Source organism: Ahaetulla prasina, chromosome 2, assembly GCF_028640845.1.
Source record: "Ahaetulla prasina isolate Xishuangbanna chromosome 2, ASM2864084v1, whole genome shotgun sequence".
Lineage (NCBI taxonomy): Eukaryota > Metazoa > Chordata > Lepidosauria > Squamata > Colubridae > Ahaetulla > Ahaetulla prasina.
In genome coordinates this window covers 270,932,958-270,951,861 of record NC_080540.1, presented here as the reverse complement: position 1 = coordinate 270,951,861, position 18,904 = coordinate 270,932,958, and the positions used below count along the sequence as shown (strand labels likewise).

General features: G+C 35.9%; 1 protein-coding gene across 2 annotated transcripts in view; it reads left to right on the top strand.

Annotated features, from left to right (window-relative positions):
• Positions 1 to 1,775: 1,775 nt before the first annotated feature.
• The window catches only part of TBCA (tubulin folding cofactor A), a 33,030-nt gene continuing 15,901 nt past the window's right edge, over positions 1,776 to 18,904 (top strand). The window contains exon 1 of one of the 2 annotated variants that reach the window (XM_058169593.1): positions 1,776 to 1,953. In XM_058169593.1, coding sequence (XP_058025576.1) covers positions 1,901 to 1,953 — 53 coding nt within the window. In that variant the 5' untranslated portion in view covers positions 1,776 to 1,900. Of the gene's footprint in view, positions 1,954 to 1,988; positions 2,125 to 18,904 lie in introns of those variants that run through there. The other variant, XM_058169594.1, reaches the window with a different exon arrangement.

The following is an 18,904-nucleotide window of genomic DNA, read 5'->3' as shown; positions in this document are numbered from 1 at the left end:
TTTCTAAAGCACAGTGTGTGGGGGAGAGCCACTAGTACCTATGGCAACTGATTGTCCTTATGTGTGTCCGAGAGGCACATAGCAGCAGGAGTCTGAGAATCTACACACATACACCACCCATTCACCCCCGCTTTTTCTCCTTCCACCTGGAAAAAACATTGAACTTTTTTTTTCTTTTGCTTTAAGGAAATGGAGCTTGTCCATCACTAATTTATTTATTTATTTTGTCACAACAATATATGTAACTATCATACAGAAAGGTTATATAGTATATAAAGGTATAGAAGAAAAGAAAAACAATAGGACAGGAACGGTAGGCACGTTTGTGCGCTTATGCACGTCCCTTATGGTCCTCTTAGGAATGGGGTGAGGTCAATAGTAGAAAGTTTTTGGTTAAAGCTTTTAGAATTATGAGAAGAGACCACAGAGTCAGGTAAAGTATTCCAAGCACTGATGATTCTGTTACAGAAGTCATATTTTCTGCAATCTAGATTAAAGCGGTTGACATTAAGTTTAAATCTATTGGTTGCTCTTGTATTATTGCAATTAAAGCTGAAGTAGTCTTTGACAGGAAGGACATTACAATAGATGATTCTATGAGTTAAACTTAGTAGATATGGTATCTACCAGGCTTTATTGCTTTTAAAGATATGCTATATTGCTTTTAAAGATATGCTATAATGCCAAGCATCATCCTCTAATCCAATTATACTTGCATAAATGCCTCTCAGATCCACACAGAACCCATAAATAATGTTAATTTTAAAAAAGGATATTTACAGACCATTGTTTTGAAGTGCCTTCATCTGCTTTGAAAAAGAAACGAAAGGTAGGAATTTGAGAGAACATATTGGAGAGCTATAGGTGTAAGAGAGAGTAACACTCATTTAATTTTGTGTATTGTATGCCTAACTGATCTTGGTTAATCTGACAAATTTAAACAAGATTGGCCCTTGATAGCATTTGTATGGAAAGCCAGGAAAACCTAAGGCAGGTACAGCAAGCCTTAGTACAGTTAACAAACCGGGAGCTAGACAAAAAGGAGGAAAAATAAAGAATACTGCCCCTTGAAGTTGCCAAGGTTTAAAACTCTGAGCTATACTTTTATAGCCTAAATTTTATTTGGAATCCCACTTCACAGAATCAGAAGTATTGTACTTACATCTGACTAGATATTACGAAATTGTGCTGTTACCCTATACTTACCCTGTCTCATACAAGGATCTGGTGGAATTCTGTTACCCATCCTCCATTTACAATTATCAGGATTTTCAAAAGTGAAAAAATGGAACAAAGGCAGTTTTTAAAAATAAGACCATTCTAAATATAGTGCTTGCAATTCTTGAGTTATTGCTATTGGCAACATTAAATCATTATATTTCTGTATTTGCGTTTAGGAGCCTGCTTATAACTTTAGGTTGACGTTGAATGAATTCCACCACTGAAGCATGACTAACAAACCGTGATTCAGCAAACTACGGTGTAGTACCAAGACTTGTATTTTTCTCTAAGGCGATCTATTATTACCGTAGTGGGGTAAGATTTGGGACTTACAACATCAAACTGCTCTTCCGCAGTTTATTTTTTATTTGGGCAGAACGAGATTTGCAGTAGAACAGCTCCAGGGGGAAGAAGCTTATTTTCCAAAGATCATCCATCATTTCCTATCCTTGCCTCTAAATTCTCTTTCTCTCTCCCCCCCCCTTCTTCAGTGGTACAGTCCACTGAGAGGCGGAGGCAATAATCCTAGGGAATACGTTTATGTCGCGCATGCGCTTTACCCTTTGAACGCTGGCTTGCTGTTGGTCGTGGGGTTTCTCTTCCCTTGTTACCTGTTTTATATCAGCTTTTCGTTTCGTCGCCGCTGCTGGACCTTTTCGCTTACTCCCCCCGTCTCCCCATGGCCGACCCTCGCGTCAGACAGATCAAAATAAAAACAGGCGTAGTAAAACGGTGAGTATTTGAAGAGGAGGGCCTCGTACCCCGAGGGAGCCTGGCATGGGGAGGTGAAGTTGCTTTTTCCAGGCGGCGAGTGAAATTCTCAAGGCCGCGATTTAACTGCCTTATACCGACACGTTGGCTAGAGGAGGAGGAAGCAGCATCAACTTGTTATATGGCCCTTATGTGCGTGTATATTAGGTCGGGTTTTTTTTTTTTGCTCGACCACTTTCCCTGCGTACAACAGTCCTGCGAGGAGGGTTAAATTAAGAGACGTTGATTGGTCGGTGGCCGAGTGTGAAATTGAACCTGTCGCTCCCATTTCTAGGTTTGTTCGCTAAGCAAATTTGAATTTTTCCCCTTCCACCTTTTGCTTTAAAGACAAGGCCTGTTTTCATGGGCAGGTTCTATTTAGCAGCGAGAGAATATGCAGTTATTATGAAGTGGTATAGGGTTTTCCTGCCTAAGGAGGGGGTTGGATTAGAAGACCTCCAAAGTCCCATCCAACTCTGTTATTCTATTTCTGTCCCTGTCCCTTCCATCCCTATCCCTGCCCTATTCATATACTGTTTTGTAGACACAGCTTTGGTGATTATCCACAGCTTAAATACATATTTGTTTCCCCGACAACTGAGAAGGTAAATGGAGCCTTTGATGACCTGCAGCTGTCTGGATAGACTGAACTACCATTTCCCCCCACTGATTGTGCTGTCTTTATAGAGACAAAATGTTATTCCAGTGTATCTGAAGGGTCATAGAGAAGCTAGCTGGTCCAGAATGCTTTTTCTACTTAATACCTGTATTAAATGTATAGTCCAGATTCTTTGCCACAGTTACTAATGATGATTGGAGTACATCCGCAAAAGTTGCTTGATTCACAAATGTCAGTTGTAATCTATCCACACTTTTTCTTGTGATTTTTGTTTGCATAGTTACAGCTAACTGTTATTCCATGTTCATTTAAATGTGTATAATACAATAGTCAAAACATATTTCCAACTGTAAATGAACTGGCTTCCAGTTATGTTCAAGACATATGTAATGCAATAATAGTTTTATTGCATAGAGTAGCACATCTACGTATGAAATGTACTGTGTAGCTATCTTGTGCATATACACATGTTTTGTAAATGTCATGCAACAACAAAGACAATTTCTCTAGCTTGTAGAGTGGGAAATCATTTTAAGAAAGCAAGAATTAGCTTTGCTGCAAACATGTGACATACAAATATGATAAAGTAATATTTATGTATTTACTTCATACCCATTTTTGTGAAGAGTAAGAGATGCTGATTGAGCATTTGCTAATCTATATCCAGTTCTCTTTTCTTCTAAATTAGACTTTGATTTCTGTTCAGAATCTTGTGTCTTAAGGCTAATTGCAGGTCAGTTGTGTAATTGTGTGTTCTGAGTGGGGTGGGGAGGATAGAAAGGGGTTACAGTTAAGTAACAATATTGTCATGGGTTCACCAGCTTTTATAATGGTAGTCTTAATATTATAGCAGGTTATGAAAAGTCTTAATGATCAGTTAATGAATCAAATTCAAAATTTGGTCTGCAGCAAAACGTTGAAGTTTTTGTAGGTTTAGCATGTCATGGGGAAGAAAATATTTTTGTCCAGTTTCTGTAATGCACTTCCCTAAGAGACATACAGTATCAACTTTCTTATTTCAGCACCAACAAAAATGTATTTAATCCCAATAATACCTGAAAGTACAGGGTCTTCTCTTAACATTCCTTCCTATAACTAGAAACTTTTCAAAATAAAAGTATAAGCATGAGGTGCAAAGGACTGCATACATTGCTGCTGAAAAGCTAGGTGTCTTGGCAAATCTGAAAACAAGCCTCTGCTTGGGTGAGGCTGCTTGTTAGGTGGGTGGATGTATGTACAAACACACAAACACACAGGTTATATTTCCTTTTTGTCCCTTTTTTCTTTTTTCCTCCAGGAAGTTTTGTTCCCTTATTTTCCCTTTCCAGGACAGCAGTTATTTCTCTTATCACAGCTTCATCCTGGGGGTTCTTTCCTTATTGGCTCTTCCTGTTGGGGGGGAAGGGAAATGTGCATGTGTAGTTGTGTATTTTTGTGTGTGAGAGAGAGAATGAGTGCCATATGCAGATGAGAATCAATTAGTTTTACAAATGACATATCTTATTTTACAGGCAATTAATTTTAATCAACACCTATTAACTCTTTTTCTTCTGACCCTCCCCCTTTTTTGGAGTATGGTTTCTGATTGATGTATATATACAGGCAAAAATGACACATTTGGGGGAATAGTCTAGGACATCTTTCAGCTGGCATTGGCAATGCCAATTTGACAAGATGGGCAGTGAATAGAACTTTTGAGATCCATGATGGTCCTCAAAGTTGCAGTGGTCCCATGGCCATGATTCAAGCTCTTGGTAACGGGTGCACACATTTATGATAGGTGCACCATTCCATAGTCACATGATCCCCATTTGTGATTTTCACAGCTGGCTTTTGAAAGTCGATGGTGAAGCCCTCAGGAAGTCACAAGTTGCAGTCATGTAATATCAGATTCACTGATGGGGTGATTCAATTAAATGAAATTGATTTAAGTCTGCACAGTCATATGAAGCTTCCCCTTTCAACTTTGTTGCTTAGCAGTAAAGTAGTTGTTGGTAAGTGAGGACTTCCTGTATTTTAAATTGTTTGCTTATTTATGATTTGTATGTTTCAGAGTCCATACTTAGCTTGTATGTACATACCTGAGCTGCTTTCTAGACCTCAAGAGTTTTCATAGGTTTTCCGTGTGTGTGCATAGAACGAAACATTTGCCTTGCCTGCTGGATAAGTGATATGGTTCTTCATGCACTTAAATATAACGACAATCTGGAAAGGCCTTCACAACATAAAAAATTCTCTGCTTCAAGGATGATTTGCATAGTCTTGGTATGCATATATTCATAAAACACAAACATTTTATTGTAAATTTCTCTGAATGTGTTTTCTTTAAGTAACATTCACTAACATATTTCTTAATCTTCTCAGCTTACCACTATTCCAGTAAGAAACTCCTCCTTGTCCAAAAAAACAACCAACCTCATATCTGATAGCAGCTTAAAGTTGCATTGCTTGAATTGTTTTATTTCTGTTTCTTCAGTCTGTTCTGGATCTTAACAGAATTTTGGGAAAGTGTATATGGTCCTTTTTTGACTGTAGATAATGGCTGTGACCAGTTGTTGAGGCTGGTTTTTCACTAAAGGAATTTTTATTTTCTCGATTGTATTCCGTAGATCATAGGTGTCAAGTTCGCTGCGTCATGTTGATATCACTTTGATGTATCACGTATCACATTTTTGGCCTTCACGGAGCTGGGGTGGGTGTGGCCTGCACATGACACATCCGGCCCACAGGCTGCCAGTTTGACACTCCTGCTCTAGAAGTTAGAACTGGGGAATAAAATTTCTATTCCACCATAACTAGTTGATCTATACCATTGTGATAATTTTGTAGGAAGCAGGTAAACAAATCTTTGCTGGGACAGAAGACTAGATAAAATGGTGTGACTTAAGTGCCTGATGGATCTGGATGGTTCTTAAATGCACTTAGGCAATTTTCCCAATTGTTTGTTGGTTATAATTGTCAATTCTCTGACTGAAACACATCAGAGATTTGGATGTTTTTGTTTATATGGCCACCTCACCTTGTTCGTTTATAAGGGTTCTGACAGTGAAGCAAATAGGATATTGGCAGTAGAGGAACTTTCAAGATAATCAGATCTAGCATACAATAAGGCCCATTTGACATCCCATTCGGCTGCAGAAGTGGCCAGTACAAAAGCATTTTTCTAGAAGTCTAAGAAGGGTGCAGGTAATAGTAGAAATGTGCTGCGTTTGCATAAAGCTTGAAGCATTTTTTCCAAATCACTTTCAAAATATGCATAGCTAATAATACCTGTGCTGAAGAAACCCTTCTTTGGAGCTGGAGAGTAGTGCATCTCTAAGCCAATTTTAAGTATTTGACTTCTGAAGATAATAGCTGCAGGACCAGGCACATCTCAATGATGCTGATTGATCTGCTCATATTTCAGTGAATTTTCCACTAGCATGTAACTACAACTGATTTGATTGATTGGATAAATGCTCTGTGGAATGCCACTGTGAGTGTTCTTTTGGACTTGTTTGGTAGGTTTCAGTATTTTTCAGTGTGATGTCCTTCCAAATGACCACTGCTTTTTCCTAGTTTGAATACCATCAACTCCCAATGACTTTGTCAAGTTATGCTTAGAAGGTGATGAAGATCAATTATTTGACACACAGGCTGTTCATCTAGTGACCCCAATATTCTTCAGCATCTATCTGAATATGCTGAGGGTAGTCATATTGATGACACTTTGCTTTCTTACTTCTGCAAAGTAAGGAGCAGTAGAGCAGTCAATCTGTTAAATACTCCTTAAATTTGATAATTTCCTAGAAAGGTTAAATCCAGCAATCCAAAAATGTTATTTGTCAGCATTTATATTCTGATTGTGGTATTCTCTCCCATTAAAGAGTAGTTTCATAAGCTGGGAGTCTTTTTTAACCCTTAATTGTTCCTGAATTTGCTCCTTTTAATGCTCCTTTTGAAGTGGTTGCATTGGTTCCAAATATAGCAACTACACTATGATTTTTGTGAGATATGTGAATCATGATGATTGTATTGAAATACATGCACTACTGACCTATTGCTTATCAGGTGCAATTTAACTTAATATTGACTTTTCATCAATCAGTTTACAGTCCAATTGGCTGTTAAATCTGCTGGAAAGGTTATTTTGAAATGAACATGCTATCAAAGGTCCATTTTTCTGGCTCATAGCAGAGGACGTTATGTATCGGAATGTACTCTGTACCCCACTTTCTCAGCATTTAGAAAATCTAAAGATGTGCCTTTTTTTGGTCAAGTTTCTAATTGTTAATTAGCCAACATTTGTTTTAATTTTATCTTTTATTTTTTTATCTTTTCTTTTTGTCTGTTAAATTTTGTTAATTACCAGAGGAGAAAGGTGAGACACAAAATAAATTCCTTGCAGTTATCCATTGGGTCAGATTTATTCCATGAATGATGATGAATTGCCCAGCATATGACTGAGTATATTATCCACATATTTCTTATATTAAGGACTGACCACAACCAACCACACTTGTACATTTTCACTGGAGATATAGGAATTTTGGATCATATACAGTAATGTAATGCTGAGTACAGTATACAGAGTCTTTACAAAACTGTTATAGACTACTTTTATAAATATTATCCATAAACACCTCCTGCACACTTCTGCTTAAATTTCCCTAATAGAATTTGACCAGGGTTAGGGAGACAAGTCTTCAAGGCTTGATGGTAGTATGAATGAATGAAAATATGTCTAAATATAATTTGCATCACTATACTTTAACATAAATATATTTCTTTAAAATATCAGTTTGACTTTTATTTGTCTTTGCAACTTTAAGCAATACTAGTAGAGAAATACCACTGTGCCTTTTGTCTTACCAGGCATCATTTTGATTGGATCCAATAATTCTACAGGTTCTAATCTCATGGATATATTTTTCATGGGCAGATAAAGGAAATGGCTGGTTTTTGCTATATATTGAAAATCAAAATTATTTGGTTTTGAAAATCTGAGCTGTCCTTCCACAGTAGCTCAGTGCATGCAGAATTCAGTTTTGGGAAAGTAGGAGGTTTTTTTTGGGTGGGCAGACTAGTTCATCTGTGTTAACCATCACTCTACTAATAGGAATGAATTGAACATTTTATTACTCTTCTTGGGCCCTTGTATTTTTATTGTACAGTAATTAATTATCTTAGAGCCCTGGTGGCACAGTGGTTAAAGTGCAGTATTGCAGGCAAACTGCCCAGAGCCTGGAGTTTGATCCTCAAGGTTGATTTCCATTCTTCAGAGGTCAGTAAAATGAGGACCCAGATTATTGGGGGCAATATGCAAATAATGCTTCTACATTGTAAACTGCCCAGAAAATGCTGTAAAGCGCTACGGGACAATATATAAGCCTAAATGTTATTGTTATTCCTATTATATGCTTAATAGCTGGATTTTATGAAATGATGTGGAATCTATTTATATCACTGAAGAGTAGCTGCAATTAGTGTAATATTTTTGCTTTAACTAATAGATGTTGATTTTTTTAAATGTCTTCATTTTCCTTTTAAACTGCTCTCTTTTTTTAGCTATTTCAATATCACAGAGGCTTTAAAAGCTGCTAAATGAATGTAGTATATTAGGGACATGTGAAAGTAGTACTGACATTTGCCCATAGTTTCTCTCTGATTAAATGAAACTGACACCAGTAGATTAGAATGAGACTAAGACAATTCACATTGCAATTGTGTTAGTTTAACTTTAACAATCTTTTAACACTCTTCTTTAAATGTAGCTGACATACCATAATTACAAATCTACAAGCCTTGATTATAGAATTTTGCATCATGAACCTGCATCATGGGAGAAGCGTATTGATTTTTTGGGGTATGTCAGACTTTTTAAAAACCACCTTTCCAAAAATGGAATCTTCAAGTTTGTTCTCATGCCTGCAGCTTTAGTATATTCTTGCTGTGCTATATAAAGCAGTCGCAAGGCCAAATGTTAAATAACCTATTAGCAAGTTTTTTTAAGAAACCAGAAACATTTTTGTCCCTGAAAACTAGAAAAAACTTCTGTTTCTGATATAATTACATCATAGTGCACCCTTTATTTAATAGACAGATAAACTGAAGGGTGACAACCCAACCACAGCAAGTAGGAAAAACTGGTGGGTATGGCAGGGCATATTGCCTCTCTCTTCACAGTATCTCCCTTCTTCCTCTTCATGAGCAGCACTTAGTGTGGTATAGTCTGCCAGTTACCCTCTCCACCGATCTTCTTAGAGACTTTGTTCCCTTCCCCCTCTGTCCTCTTTCAGTTATAGTGTTGTTCAAGCAAGGTATATATCCCTGTTCAGCAGATTTTGTCCTTTAAACATGGTCTACTAATTGAGGTAATTCAGTGATTTAATCTAACTAAAATGTAATACTATTACTAGTTAAAATAACTGAATTTGGATCTCTCATTTGATCTCAGTGTTAAAATAGACAGGATTATGTGGTCATATTTTGGATTATTTGACCATACCAGGTGGAGTTTTTCGGTCCTAAAGTTGACATATTTGAAGGGCACCAGATCCTAGTCATAAAATTCCATTCTTGTGGATGGTGATAGATTCAGTTGGCATATTAAAAACAGCAGTACTTTATTTTTTGGACTATAAGACGCTCCAAAGTATAAGACAGAACTAGCTTTTGGGGAGGAAAACAAGGGGAAAAAATCTGCTTCTCAGCAATTTATCTCCTGCAGCAAACAGCAAACAGCCTGGTCAGCTTCAGCACAACTTGATTTAGCACAAGCAGCTGATTGGTGGTTGGATCGGTCTCCCGGAATACTGCCTATCAACTGTTCCAGGCTGCAGGGATCGCCACTGCCCATTGCTGCCCATTGTTGCTGCCACCTATTGCCAACTCCGCGTGCCCCATTTTCTGTCTCCACACGTCCCATTTTTGGCCAGTCTATCCCTGGAATGGGCCAAAAATGGAACATGTGGAGGCTGAAAATGGGACACGTGGAGGCTGAAAATGGGGTGCGTAGAGGCAGCAATAGGCAGCAATAACGATGGACAGTGACGGGTAGTTGTGATCCCTGCAGCCTGGAACAGCTGATAGGCAGTATTCTGGGAGGCCGATCCAACTGCCAATCAGCTGCTTGTGCTAAATCAGGCTGCGCTGAAACTGAGCAGGCCTGTTTGCTGTTTGCCAGCAGGTGGGTGGGGCTTCGGCAACATTCGTTGTATAAGATGCACAGACATTTCCCCACCTTTTGGAGGGGGAAGTGCATCTTATACACTGAAAAATATGATAATTAAATTTCAGAATCATGATTTTAGATGTATAATGAGAAACTGAATAAATAAGTAAAACATATTATAAACTAAATGAATATTCTATTTCTGCAAAGTCATCCATTGCTTGGTTTGAATGTGACACTTATTTTAGTCTTTGTTTTCCTTATTACAGTGTTGGGACATCTTGGAATATGTCATATAATGTATTCCGAGGAACTAGATTTTTTAACATAATGCTGAATTTCATTGCCTTCTCTAATGCAGAAATATATATTGGTGTAGAAATTTGAACAAAGAACAAATGGTTTGGTTTGGTTTGGAATGGAGAAGATGACTGTTTAATGTAATCATTTATTTCTGATAGGCTCACCCCCTTCTGAAAAAATTCATCAGGAACTACTTGACTTAAAGTCGTTTTTACAGATCACCAAGGGAGGCCACTTTACGGTTAGCTCTGCTCAGACTTTCGCTCACAGAGTGCCCAATTACTATATGATACAGTTTGTGAATATGAATTTACTTTGTTAGAATATCTGTATTTTTGGGGCCTTAGAAGGTAGCATTTCCTTAAAAAAATATTCCTGCCTGTACACATACTGTAATGTCCATATATTCACATCACATTTTCTGTGGTTTACATGCCTTTCCAATCTGGCAGGACTCTGCATGCATACATGACACAATCATATACTACATGTTGCTGCCTTAACTTCAAAAAGTCTAGGATAAAAAGTTACATATTGATGAGTTTAATGTTAAAGTTTAACTTTTTAATAGTTTTATGCCATAGTAAATATTAATCATTTAAATTTTTAATTCTTAAAAATTCTAAATAATATGATCAGGTTGACAAATTTTTGGGATTAAAATTTGAATACAAAATGATGACCTATTAACCTTTCTAATCAATTGCTTTTGAGTTCCTAATGCGGCTCTTGTTCTACTTACCGCATGCCTCCTTTTGGCGTGCACTGCTCACGCGCACCTCGCATTTGATTTTACCACTAGCCTAGGCCCATTGTAGTCAAATGCCAGAAGAAAATCCAAATTGAAAATTAATAATTTGATACTTTTAGCTATGTGACTTATTTTTAAAAAAAATGAGAAACAGAGCTTTATAGCTTTCCTCATCAGCTGGGGAAATTTAAAATATGATTATTTAATAAAAGCAAACACAAATTTGCTAGGATTAGGAATTTTTAGTTTCTTAGCTGTCCAGTTTAGTAGTTATATGATCTATCCAGGAAGTCCTGTGTGCACAAGGACTTCCCTGTTGCCAGCTGTGAGAATGCAAAGCTCCATCTGCCATAGTTGGCAGTAGGATCTTGTTGTGCAGATGAAGTTCTGGATCATAGCCTTTGACTTTGAAATGGTTGACTGGTTTACAACTGTTGAAGCTTAGTTATTAAAAAGCCTTACTCAAAATATTGAAATACTTTCACAAAGCCAGATTTTTGTATTGGTTTATAGCTATCTTAACTTTCTAAAATAGTTAATTGAAAATTCCAAATGTACTTTTTTTGTAAACATAATTAGAATTGTCTAGTGAATTTTTATATCACTTTTGTAATAGTTAAAAAATTAGCTGAAGTGGAAGATAAATTATTGACTTAGCATTTAATAATATTGTAATTTTGGGGAACACTGAGCTCTAACCTCTGAACTTTTCCTTACTCCAATATTAGCCATAATTTAGATGAAATTTGCAAAAAGTTTTATTATTGTTCTAATGGCGCATTTTGGGTGGGCTTTCAAAACAAAACAAAACAATAGAGAGGTACTCCGCTCCAAGGAACTGGGGAAGGACTTTCAGAATCATTTTTGAAAAGATGCAGTCCTAAAACTAATAATACTTGCTTAAAAACCTTGAACACTCATAGAGTTATTTAAAGATTGACTCCTACCAGAATTACATTTGTAATCTTAATCTTAAAATTTAAAAAAGCACTAATGCATTTCTTTTTCTTAGGCCCCTGAGAAGTTCTTTAAAAATGTCTTGCCTTCTAATCAGAATGCATGTATGCTGATTTTATTATATGTCAAGGCCTTTTTTTAGCTTAAAAGCTCTGTTACATACTGTGATTATTTTGCCATGTGTTCAGTATTGTGCCATCCTGCATATTCTTTGTGATTACTACATGGTATATTAATTTTTTATTTAATTCTGTTATTTGAAGTGATATTTTTTTATTTTTATATGAAAATATATTTTAGAGACAATTCTATTACTTTGGCATGGAGCATAAAATTAGGATTCAGCCATCCAGATACAGAAACGTTGACTTCATATGTCAGTGGGCTGTTTTGGGGATCAGAATAGTTTTCTCTATATAATGATATTCTCTTATACAAATTATTTTTCTGGTTTTTTTTTCTTGTCATTAAAGTTTCATATTTATATTATCTTAAAAATGGTCTTCAGATTCATGGGCTTCAGTGACAGGATTTGAGATTAAGAATTAATCCAATGCACATAAATAAGGTTTTTTTTAAAAAAACAACCACAAAATATAACCCTCAGAATTCTGCCGAAAACAAAATGTTGACATTGGTGTTACTGGAATTCTTAAAATATATGCCCAGTGCTTATAAGCAAATACACTCACAGAAGTGGAGAAGCTAGACAATTACTTAGGTTTAAAAATAGGGGAAATTTAATCAGTTGATTCCTCAGTGTAGCTTTTATTTAGTTATATTTATGCATTGATTCTCTTAGCAAGTCCCCATATGCTCAGGCTGAATGACTAGCCTGAAAAGCAAGTTCCATAACATTTTTACTGTGTTAAATCAATTTGGCTGGAGTAAGTAGATTTACAGTGATTTGGGCAACATTCCCGTCAATTTTCCTTGAGGCATTTTCTTGTAATAATATTACAACTATGTAATGTTTTTTGGGGGAAATAAGAGCAGTATAAAGGAGCAGTTACATTTATTTTTAAGTAAGTTAACCCTAGAATTTTATTATAGTGATATAAATGTCTATACTAGATAACATAACATGAGCTGTTGATACTTAGATCTCCCCTGTCTCAGTGTTTAATAAATTAAATGCTAGGTTTACAGGTTATATTTGGACTGTAGCAAACTGGACTTTGGTTAATGGACAGAATTTGCTGAATCTGAGTTTTGCCTGAATTATTATTCCTGAATAATGTTTTATATAATGTATTTCCTGAATAATGGGATTTCCTGAATAATGTTGGGATTTCTTGAATAATGTTTTATATAATGTAAAGTGTATTTGGAAGATAATGAGTCAGAAGCAACAGACAATTTAATAAGACTTAGGTGTTTAGGGATTGTACTGGCACCATATTTATCAAAAATATATATTTCATTTAATTGATTTTTTTCTAGAGTTCATGCTTCCCTTTCCAGAAGTACTTGCTCTGATACACTTCTATCATATTCCCAAATCCTCTTCCATTTCACAGAGGAAAAAACACTCCCTGGTTTTGCAATTTTTTATTTTATTACTTGGATTCTCTTAATCCTCCTTCCACTCACAGCAATTGTCTCAGTGATGTGTGACATGATTCCTTATTTCAATAGCAGAAAACAGTGGCTGCTCTTGTGTGTCTTAGATGTGGTTCAAGGCTCAGTGTGAGAAAAACATTGCTGTAGGGAGGTGGATAGAGGGATGGATAAGTGACCTTGTATTGAGCAAGTTTATCTTTAGGCCTTAAAAATATCCTTTAACCATTTATTAAACAAGCATGTCTGGTCCCCTTACTCTTTAGCAAAGTGTGATACATATTTAAAGGTTTTCTTGTTATGTTCATTGGAGCTCTCTTAGGACCACATCAGTATGCATAGTTTTGTAGCCAAATACCTATTTTCCTCCTGTAGCTTAATGGCTTGTTTTGAAATCTCTTGTGATTGCCCTACAGTAAAACAGCTACTCTAGTTTTATCCTCCAACACCAGATGAAAAATCCTATCATCCTTATTGTAAGCATTTTTATGCTTACAATATACTGTAGGGCAATCACAAGAGACTAAAATGGCTAACACTTGACCATGTGAAGGGGCCTGAACATTTTTGCCTAAGAAGTGTTCTGAGTTTCTCTTCTGAGATTGGTCCCAGTTCATGTAATTTATATGCAGCATCTATGCTATTGTTAAATGGCAGTAAAATTGCAATAGCAGCAATTTCAACTTCGGAGAGGGATTACTTTACTGAAATGAAAAATTGGAACAAAACTCATTTTTCTGGCCATACCGTTGAATCATTGCCAATATTTTTAAATTACATGTCAGTGGATTTTTGAATACAACTATTTTTAGTATATTTATTAACAAAGATATTTGTAAGAGTGTTTGAGAGAAAAGCACAAATTTGAAGTAAAATTTCATAGGCTATTCTAGTTCTTTTCAGTCTATAAAAGTGGATTTTAAAAGTGTAGATTTAAGCACATTGCTAAACAGTTTTGTTTCTAAGGAATTTTTTTGAAAGGAAATAGTTGTATATGGAAATATATTTAACAGAAAAGCTATACATTAAGAAAAAGGGAAAAACAGAACATTTAAAAGATAAACAGTAACTTGACACAAATAATAAACAGTAGCAAGTTGATACAAGGGAGAGGAAAGAAAAACCTAGACTAAATGAAAGTTGCCATAAAACCTTTGTTTAGTCAATTTTATATGATGGACAATTTTTGGTTATATGGACACTAGTAATTAGGAGATTAATTCTATGAAGATTTTACTACAAATGATGCCATTTGTAAAATGTAATTCCAAACATGATAAATTGATGCAAATGTCACAGATCAACATTTAATGGACAACATCTCTCTCCTAACAGTTTATTAAATTGGTGTCTATAATATTGTTACAAGGTTTTGAATTTCAAATGGTTTGTTAGGCAAGTTTGTAAGAAAAATGGGGGAGGGGAAAATATGGCTCATGGTACACCCATGGTATTTAAGATGTTTTGAAAGAAAATAATTACCCCAAAATAAGACCCTGTCTTATATTTTTTTGAACCCTGAAATAAGTGCTCGGCTTTATTGCCATGCGCTCAAAAGCCTGATTATCAGAGGATCTTATTGGGGGGGAAACAGGGTAGAGCTATGATAACTTTTCATATATCTGAAAAGATGTTTATTTATATCCTACCTTTATTTTTTAATAAATAACTCAAGGCAGCAAACAATCTTTCCTCTTATTCTCCCCACAACAATACCCTATGAGGTAAGTTGACTGGCCCAAAGTCACCACACTAGTTTTCATGCCTAAAATGTGATTAGAACTCAGTCTACCTTGGTGCCTTAATCACTGGACCAAGCTGATTCTCATATGTTTCACAGAAAGAAGATCAAAATTTTATCTTTTATTTCAGAATTGAAGTTACAATAAGGTAACTTATGATTGTTTTTTAAAATAACTTTCAAACAATGAGAGGAGTTTGACCGATTATCTAGCAGGATAATGGGCTGGTCTTAATTTAATATATTCAGTCAGAGGCTATATAGAGGCTATTAGGGATGTCTTAATTTGAATTCCTGTACTGAGTAAGGAGTTTGGCTCAGTGGTCTAAATAGTCCTTCCAACTGCATGATTCGGTAATCAAAACTTCTGTTATTTTACCTAGATTTTTCATAAGAATAAAACACCAACAAACTGACCATTAAATTGACAGTCTGCTATCGTGTTTGCAATGCTAAATAAATAGAAATATGTCTGCACATTATAATCATATATCAAGAATGCCCTGCTACTGTGGCAGATTGTTTTTTATTGTATCATTTAATCATTTAATAATAATTGCAGAAATGGCAGCTCCTTGCTCTTCTGTTGAATTTAGGGATTCTTTCAAGTAGGAAGCATAAGATTTAAAACAAGAAGCAAATGCACACAGTCATCACAATTGTGTGAGTCTGTTGCTGTCAACTGGCTGAAATTGTATAAAGGGATGATGACTGTTTGCACATTGCACTGCTTCATCTCTGTGCCTCTTAAGAGGACTATTGATAATCATTTTCAGCATAGATTTAGTGTCTTTTTATGAGCCTGACTTTTCACCGTAGGTTGATTTTTCAGGCATCGCATGCCTCTGGGGCCAGGTCCATTGTAGGTAGATATGCTGGAAAACAACTGACTGCACGGTCTATGAACAGTCTTATTAAATGCCTATAGGTTACCTATGTTTGTTTACAAATATTTATTATTTCAGTTATGGATTTTAAGTGACTCATAACTGGTATAATATAACCAATAATAATGGAATCATGAAAAAACATAACAAGTTATTACTTAAATATTCAGTGCTTCAGAGATTCATGTCCTGGGCACCTGCAACCACTTTTACCAGTTAAAAGAACAACCTCTTTACTCAGTCACACACAGGTTGTTAGTAAAAAACAAACAACCCCCCTCCCCAAATTTTCATATTGGCTGTGATGACTTGACTTCTAAAGTTAATGCCAGCTGAAATTTATATAACTTTATTGAATTTTCCTCAACCTTGTGAAAACAAACCAGGAAGAATTTTGTTTTCTGTTGAAGCTGGTTGCCAAAAGTTCACTGCCCTTCATTAAAAAAACCTTGCAGGATAGCACATCTATAACTTAGACATAGCAACAGTAATCTTTCCTTAAAGGCTATGTTTAAAAACAGTGCTTTGACTGCCCTCCTGAATATAAGCAAGGATGGAGCCATCCTAATTTTTTTTGGGGGGGGCAGAGTATTTCAGAAGATAAGGATCCATTGCAAAGAAGGCTAATTTCTGCCCATCTCCCAAAGGGTAGTGATTTCCATGTCCTCTGCTGTTTTGTGCCAGATGGGCAGCATATTTGAGGTAGGGGGTCTTGTAAGTATCCAGGACCCAAGTTATATTCTAAGGCTTTATAGTAGTAACCAGTAGCATGAATTAAACGCAGAAACAAAATAGTAAACAGTGCAGTTCCAGAAATAAAGTTGCAATATGGCTGTAATGATTCTCAAGCATTACCCATTTGCACTAGCTGTTGTTTCTGAATCAGTTTGAAGGCGAACCCACTTCATATATATAATGCATTGCAATAATCCAGCCATGGTGTGACAAAGACATGACTGTAGCCAGTCATCCTTTTCAAGAATAGCCACAACTTGGTATATTAATATACTATTAATATACTATTAGTATATTATTATACTATTAATCTCATCGTTCCCATCACCCATCTCCTTCCACTTATGACTGTAACTTTGTTGCTTATATCCTTATGATTTATACTTTAATTGATTGTTTCCTGATTGCTTAATTGTAGCCTATGACTATCATTAAGTGTTGTATCTTTAAATTTGTACCCTATGACTATCATTAAGTTTTGTAAGTGTTGTAACTTGAGGAAGGTATCTTTTCTTTTATGTACACTGAGAGCATATGCACCAAGACAAATTCCTTGTGTGTCCTATCACACTTGGCCAATAAAATTCTATTAAATAAAAATGGACTCTATAAGCTACAACTCCAACTTGTTGGTTGTGGTTGGTTGTTATCCATCACTAGACCTAGTAGATTACAGTGCTCAGAAGCTAAATAAATAAATTCTCCAGCAGTAAGTAAGGGAAATTAACCAGGTGATAAGGTCAAGCACCTCAGCTAGGGGTAATGTTGAACAGTAGAGTGGATGATACAACAGGAATAATCCCACCTTGTCTCTTAACGTTTCTGCCATTATTTTCTAGGAGCATTAGTGGAGATTCAGTTGCTGTTGCTATATCATTCAGACAACATTTGAAATTGCAGGTTGGAAATTTTTTTGTAACCTGTAGATGTTACAATGCACAGTTTACCTTTCAGTTCAGTTTGTTCAAATATTTTGGACCTGTATTTTTATCCCCCTATCAAGCATTTTCAACGATCTTAAAAAAAAAAGAAAGAAAGAAATGTTAGGCATATAACTGAAATGAAGATTCAGAATAGCAAAGGAAACAGTAATGGATTTCAAAATGAAGTGAGAACAAAAATAAGAAACTGAAAAGCAGTGGGAATAAGCACTGAATTATCTTTGGCATTGGAATCCAACAGAGAAGTCCCATAAGAATTGTTCAAAGGTATAGTTTTGTGGGGAAAAAATCTTTGCCGTTTTGGAGTTTCTGAATTTTTTGCATAACTTTTGTCACTAAACGTTAAGAGATGTTGCTGCTGTATACAAATAACACCAAGGTACCTTACCAAAAAATCCACATGCAGTGTAATTGTCCTTTAGGTTCAGTAATTGGTTGTACTACTTTGAACTGCAATGACTCCAACCAGATGCTTCCTATAATTGGTGAACAGTTTTTCACATTGCTGTATTAGAAGGTTGGCCCATTCCTCCATGGTGAACTGTGAGATTTTCTAGCATGAACTGTTTCAAGTCCTGCTGCAGCATTTTTGTGGTAATTTGTTGTCAACTGACTTTGCCCTTCTAAAACATTGTATTAATTTTCTTTTATACTTGCTTGTATATTTTTGCTTATTGTCTTGCTGTACACTCATGCTTGAGTTTCAACTGACAGACAGATGGCTTGATAATCTGTTTGATTCAAAGTAAGCAAAGTATTCCCAAGCACTCTCACTTCTGTGCTTGATAGTTGGCATGATATTCTTATTGCAGAATACGGTGTTTGATTTCTGTCAGATATAATGATACCCACTCAGCCCAAAATTTATGCTTCTCACTTAACTATTTGTAGAATACACTTGGAAGACCATCTAGGTGCTTTATTGGCAAATTGAGCCAAATAATAATGTTGTTTTGTGAGAGCCATGGCTTCATATAGGAACCCCATTTTTACTTGGTGCTTTGCTGATTGTATAGTCAAAGAACACTGATGTTAGCCAAGACAAAAAGAAACCTTCTAACACTTGGAAATTATTCTTGGGTTCGGGAACTTCCTCAAGAACACGGACAGATGCAAAGTCAATGTTTGCAGCTAAGGAGTTGACAAGTTGATCAGCTCCTTCGATTGTCTCTGGAGAAAGAGAGGATGCAAGATCAACCATGTTTTGTGCGCCATTCATTTGTTCCTCGTGAAGAAATTAGGAGAACCAGGGGAACCAGAAATTTAGTATTTTGGTTCTAGTCCCA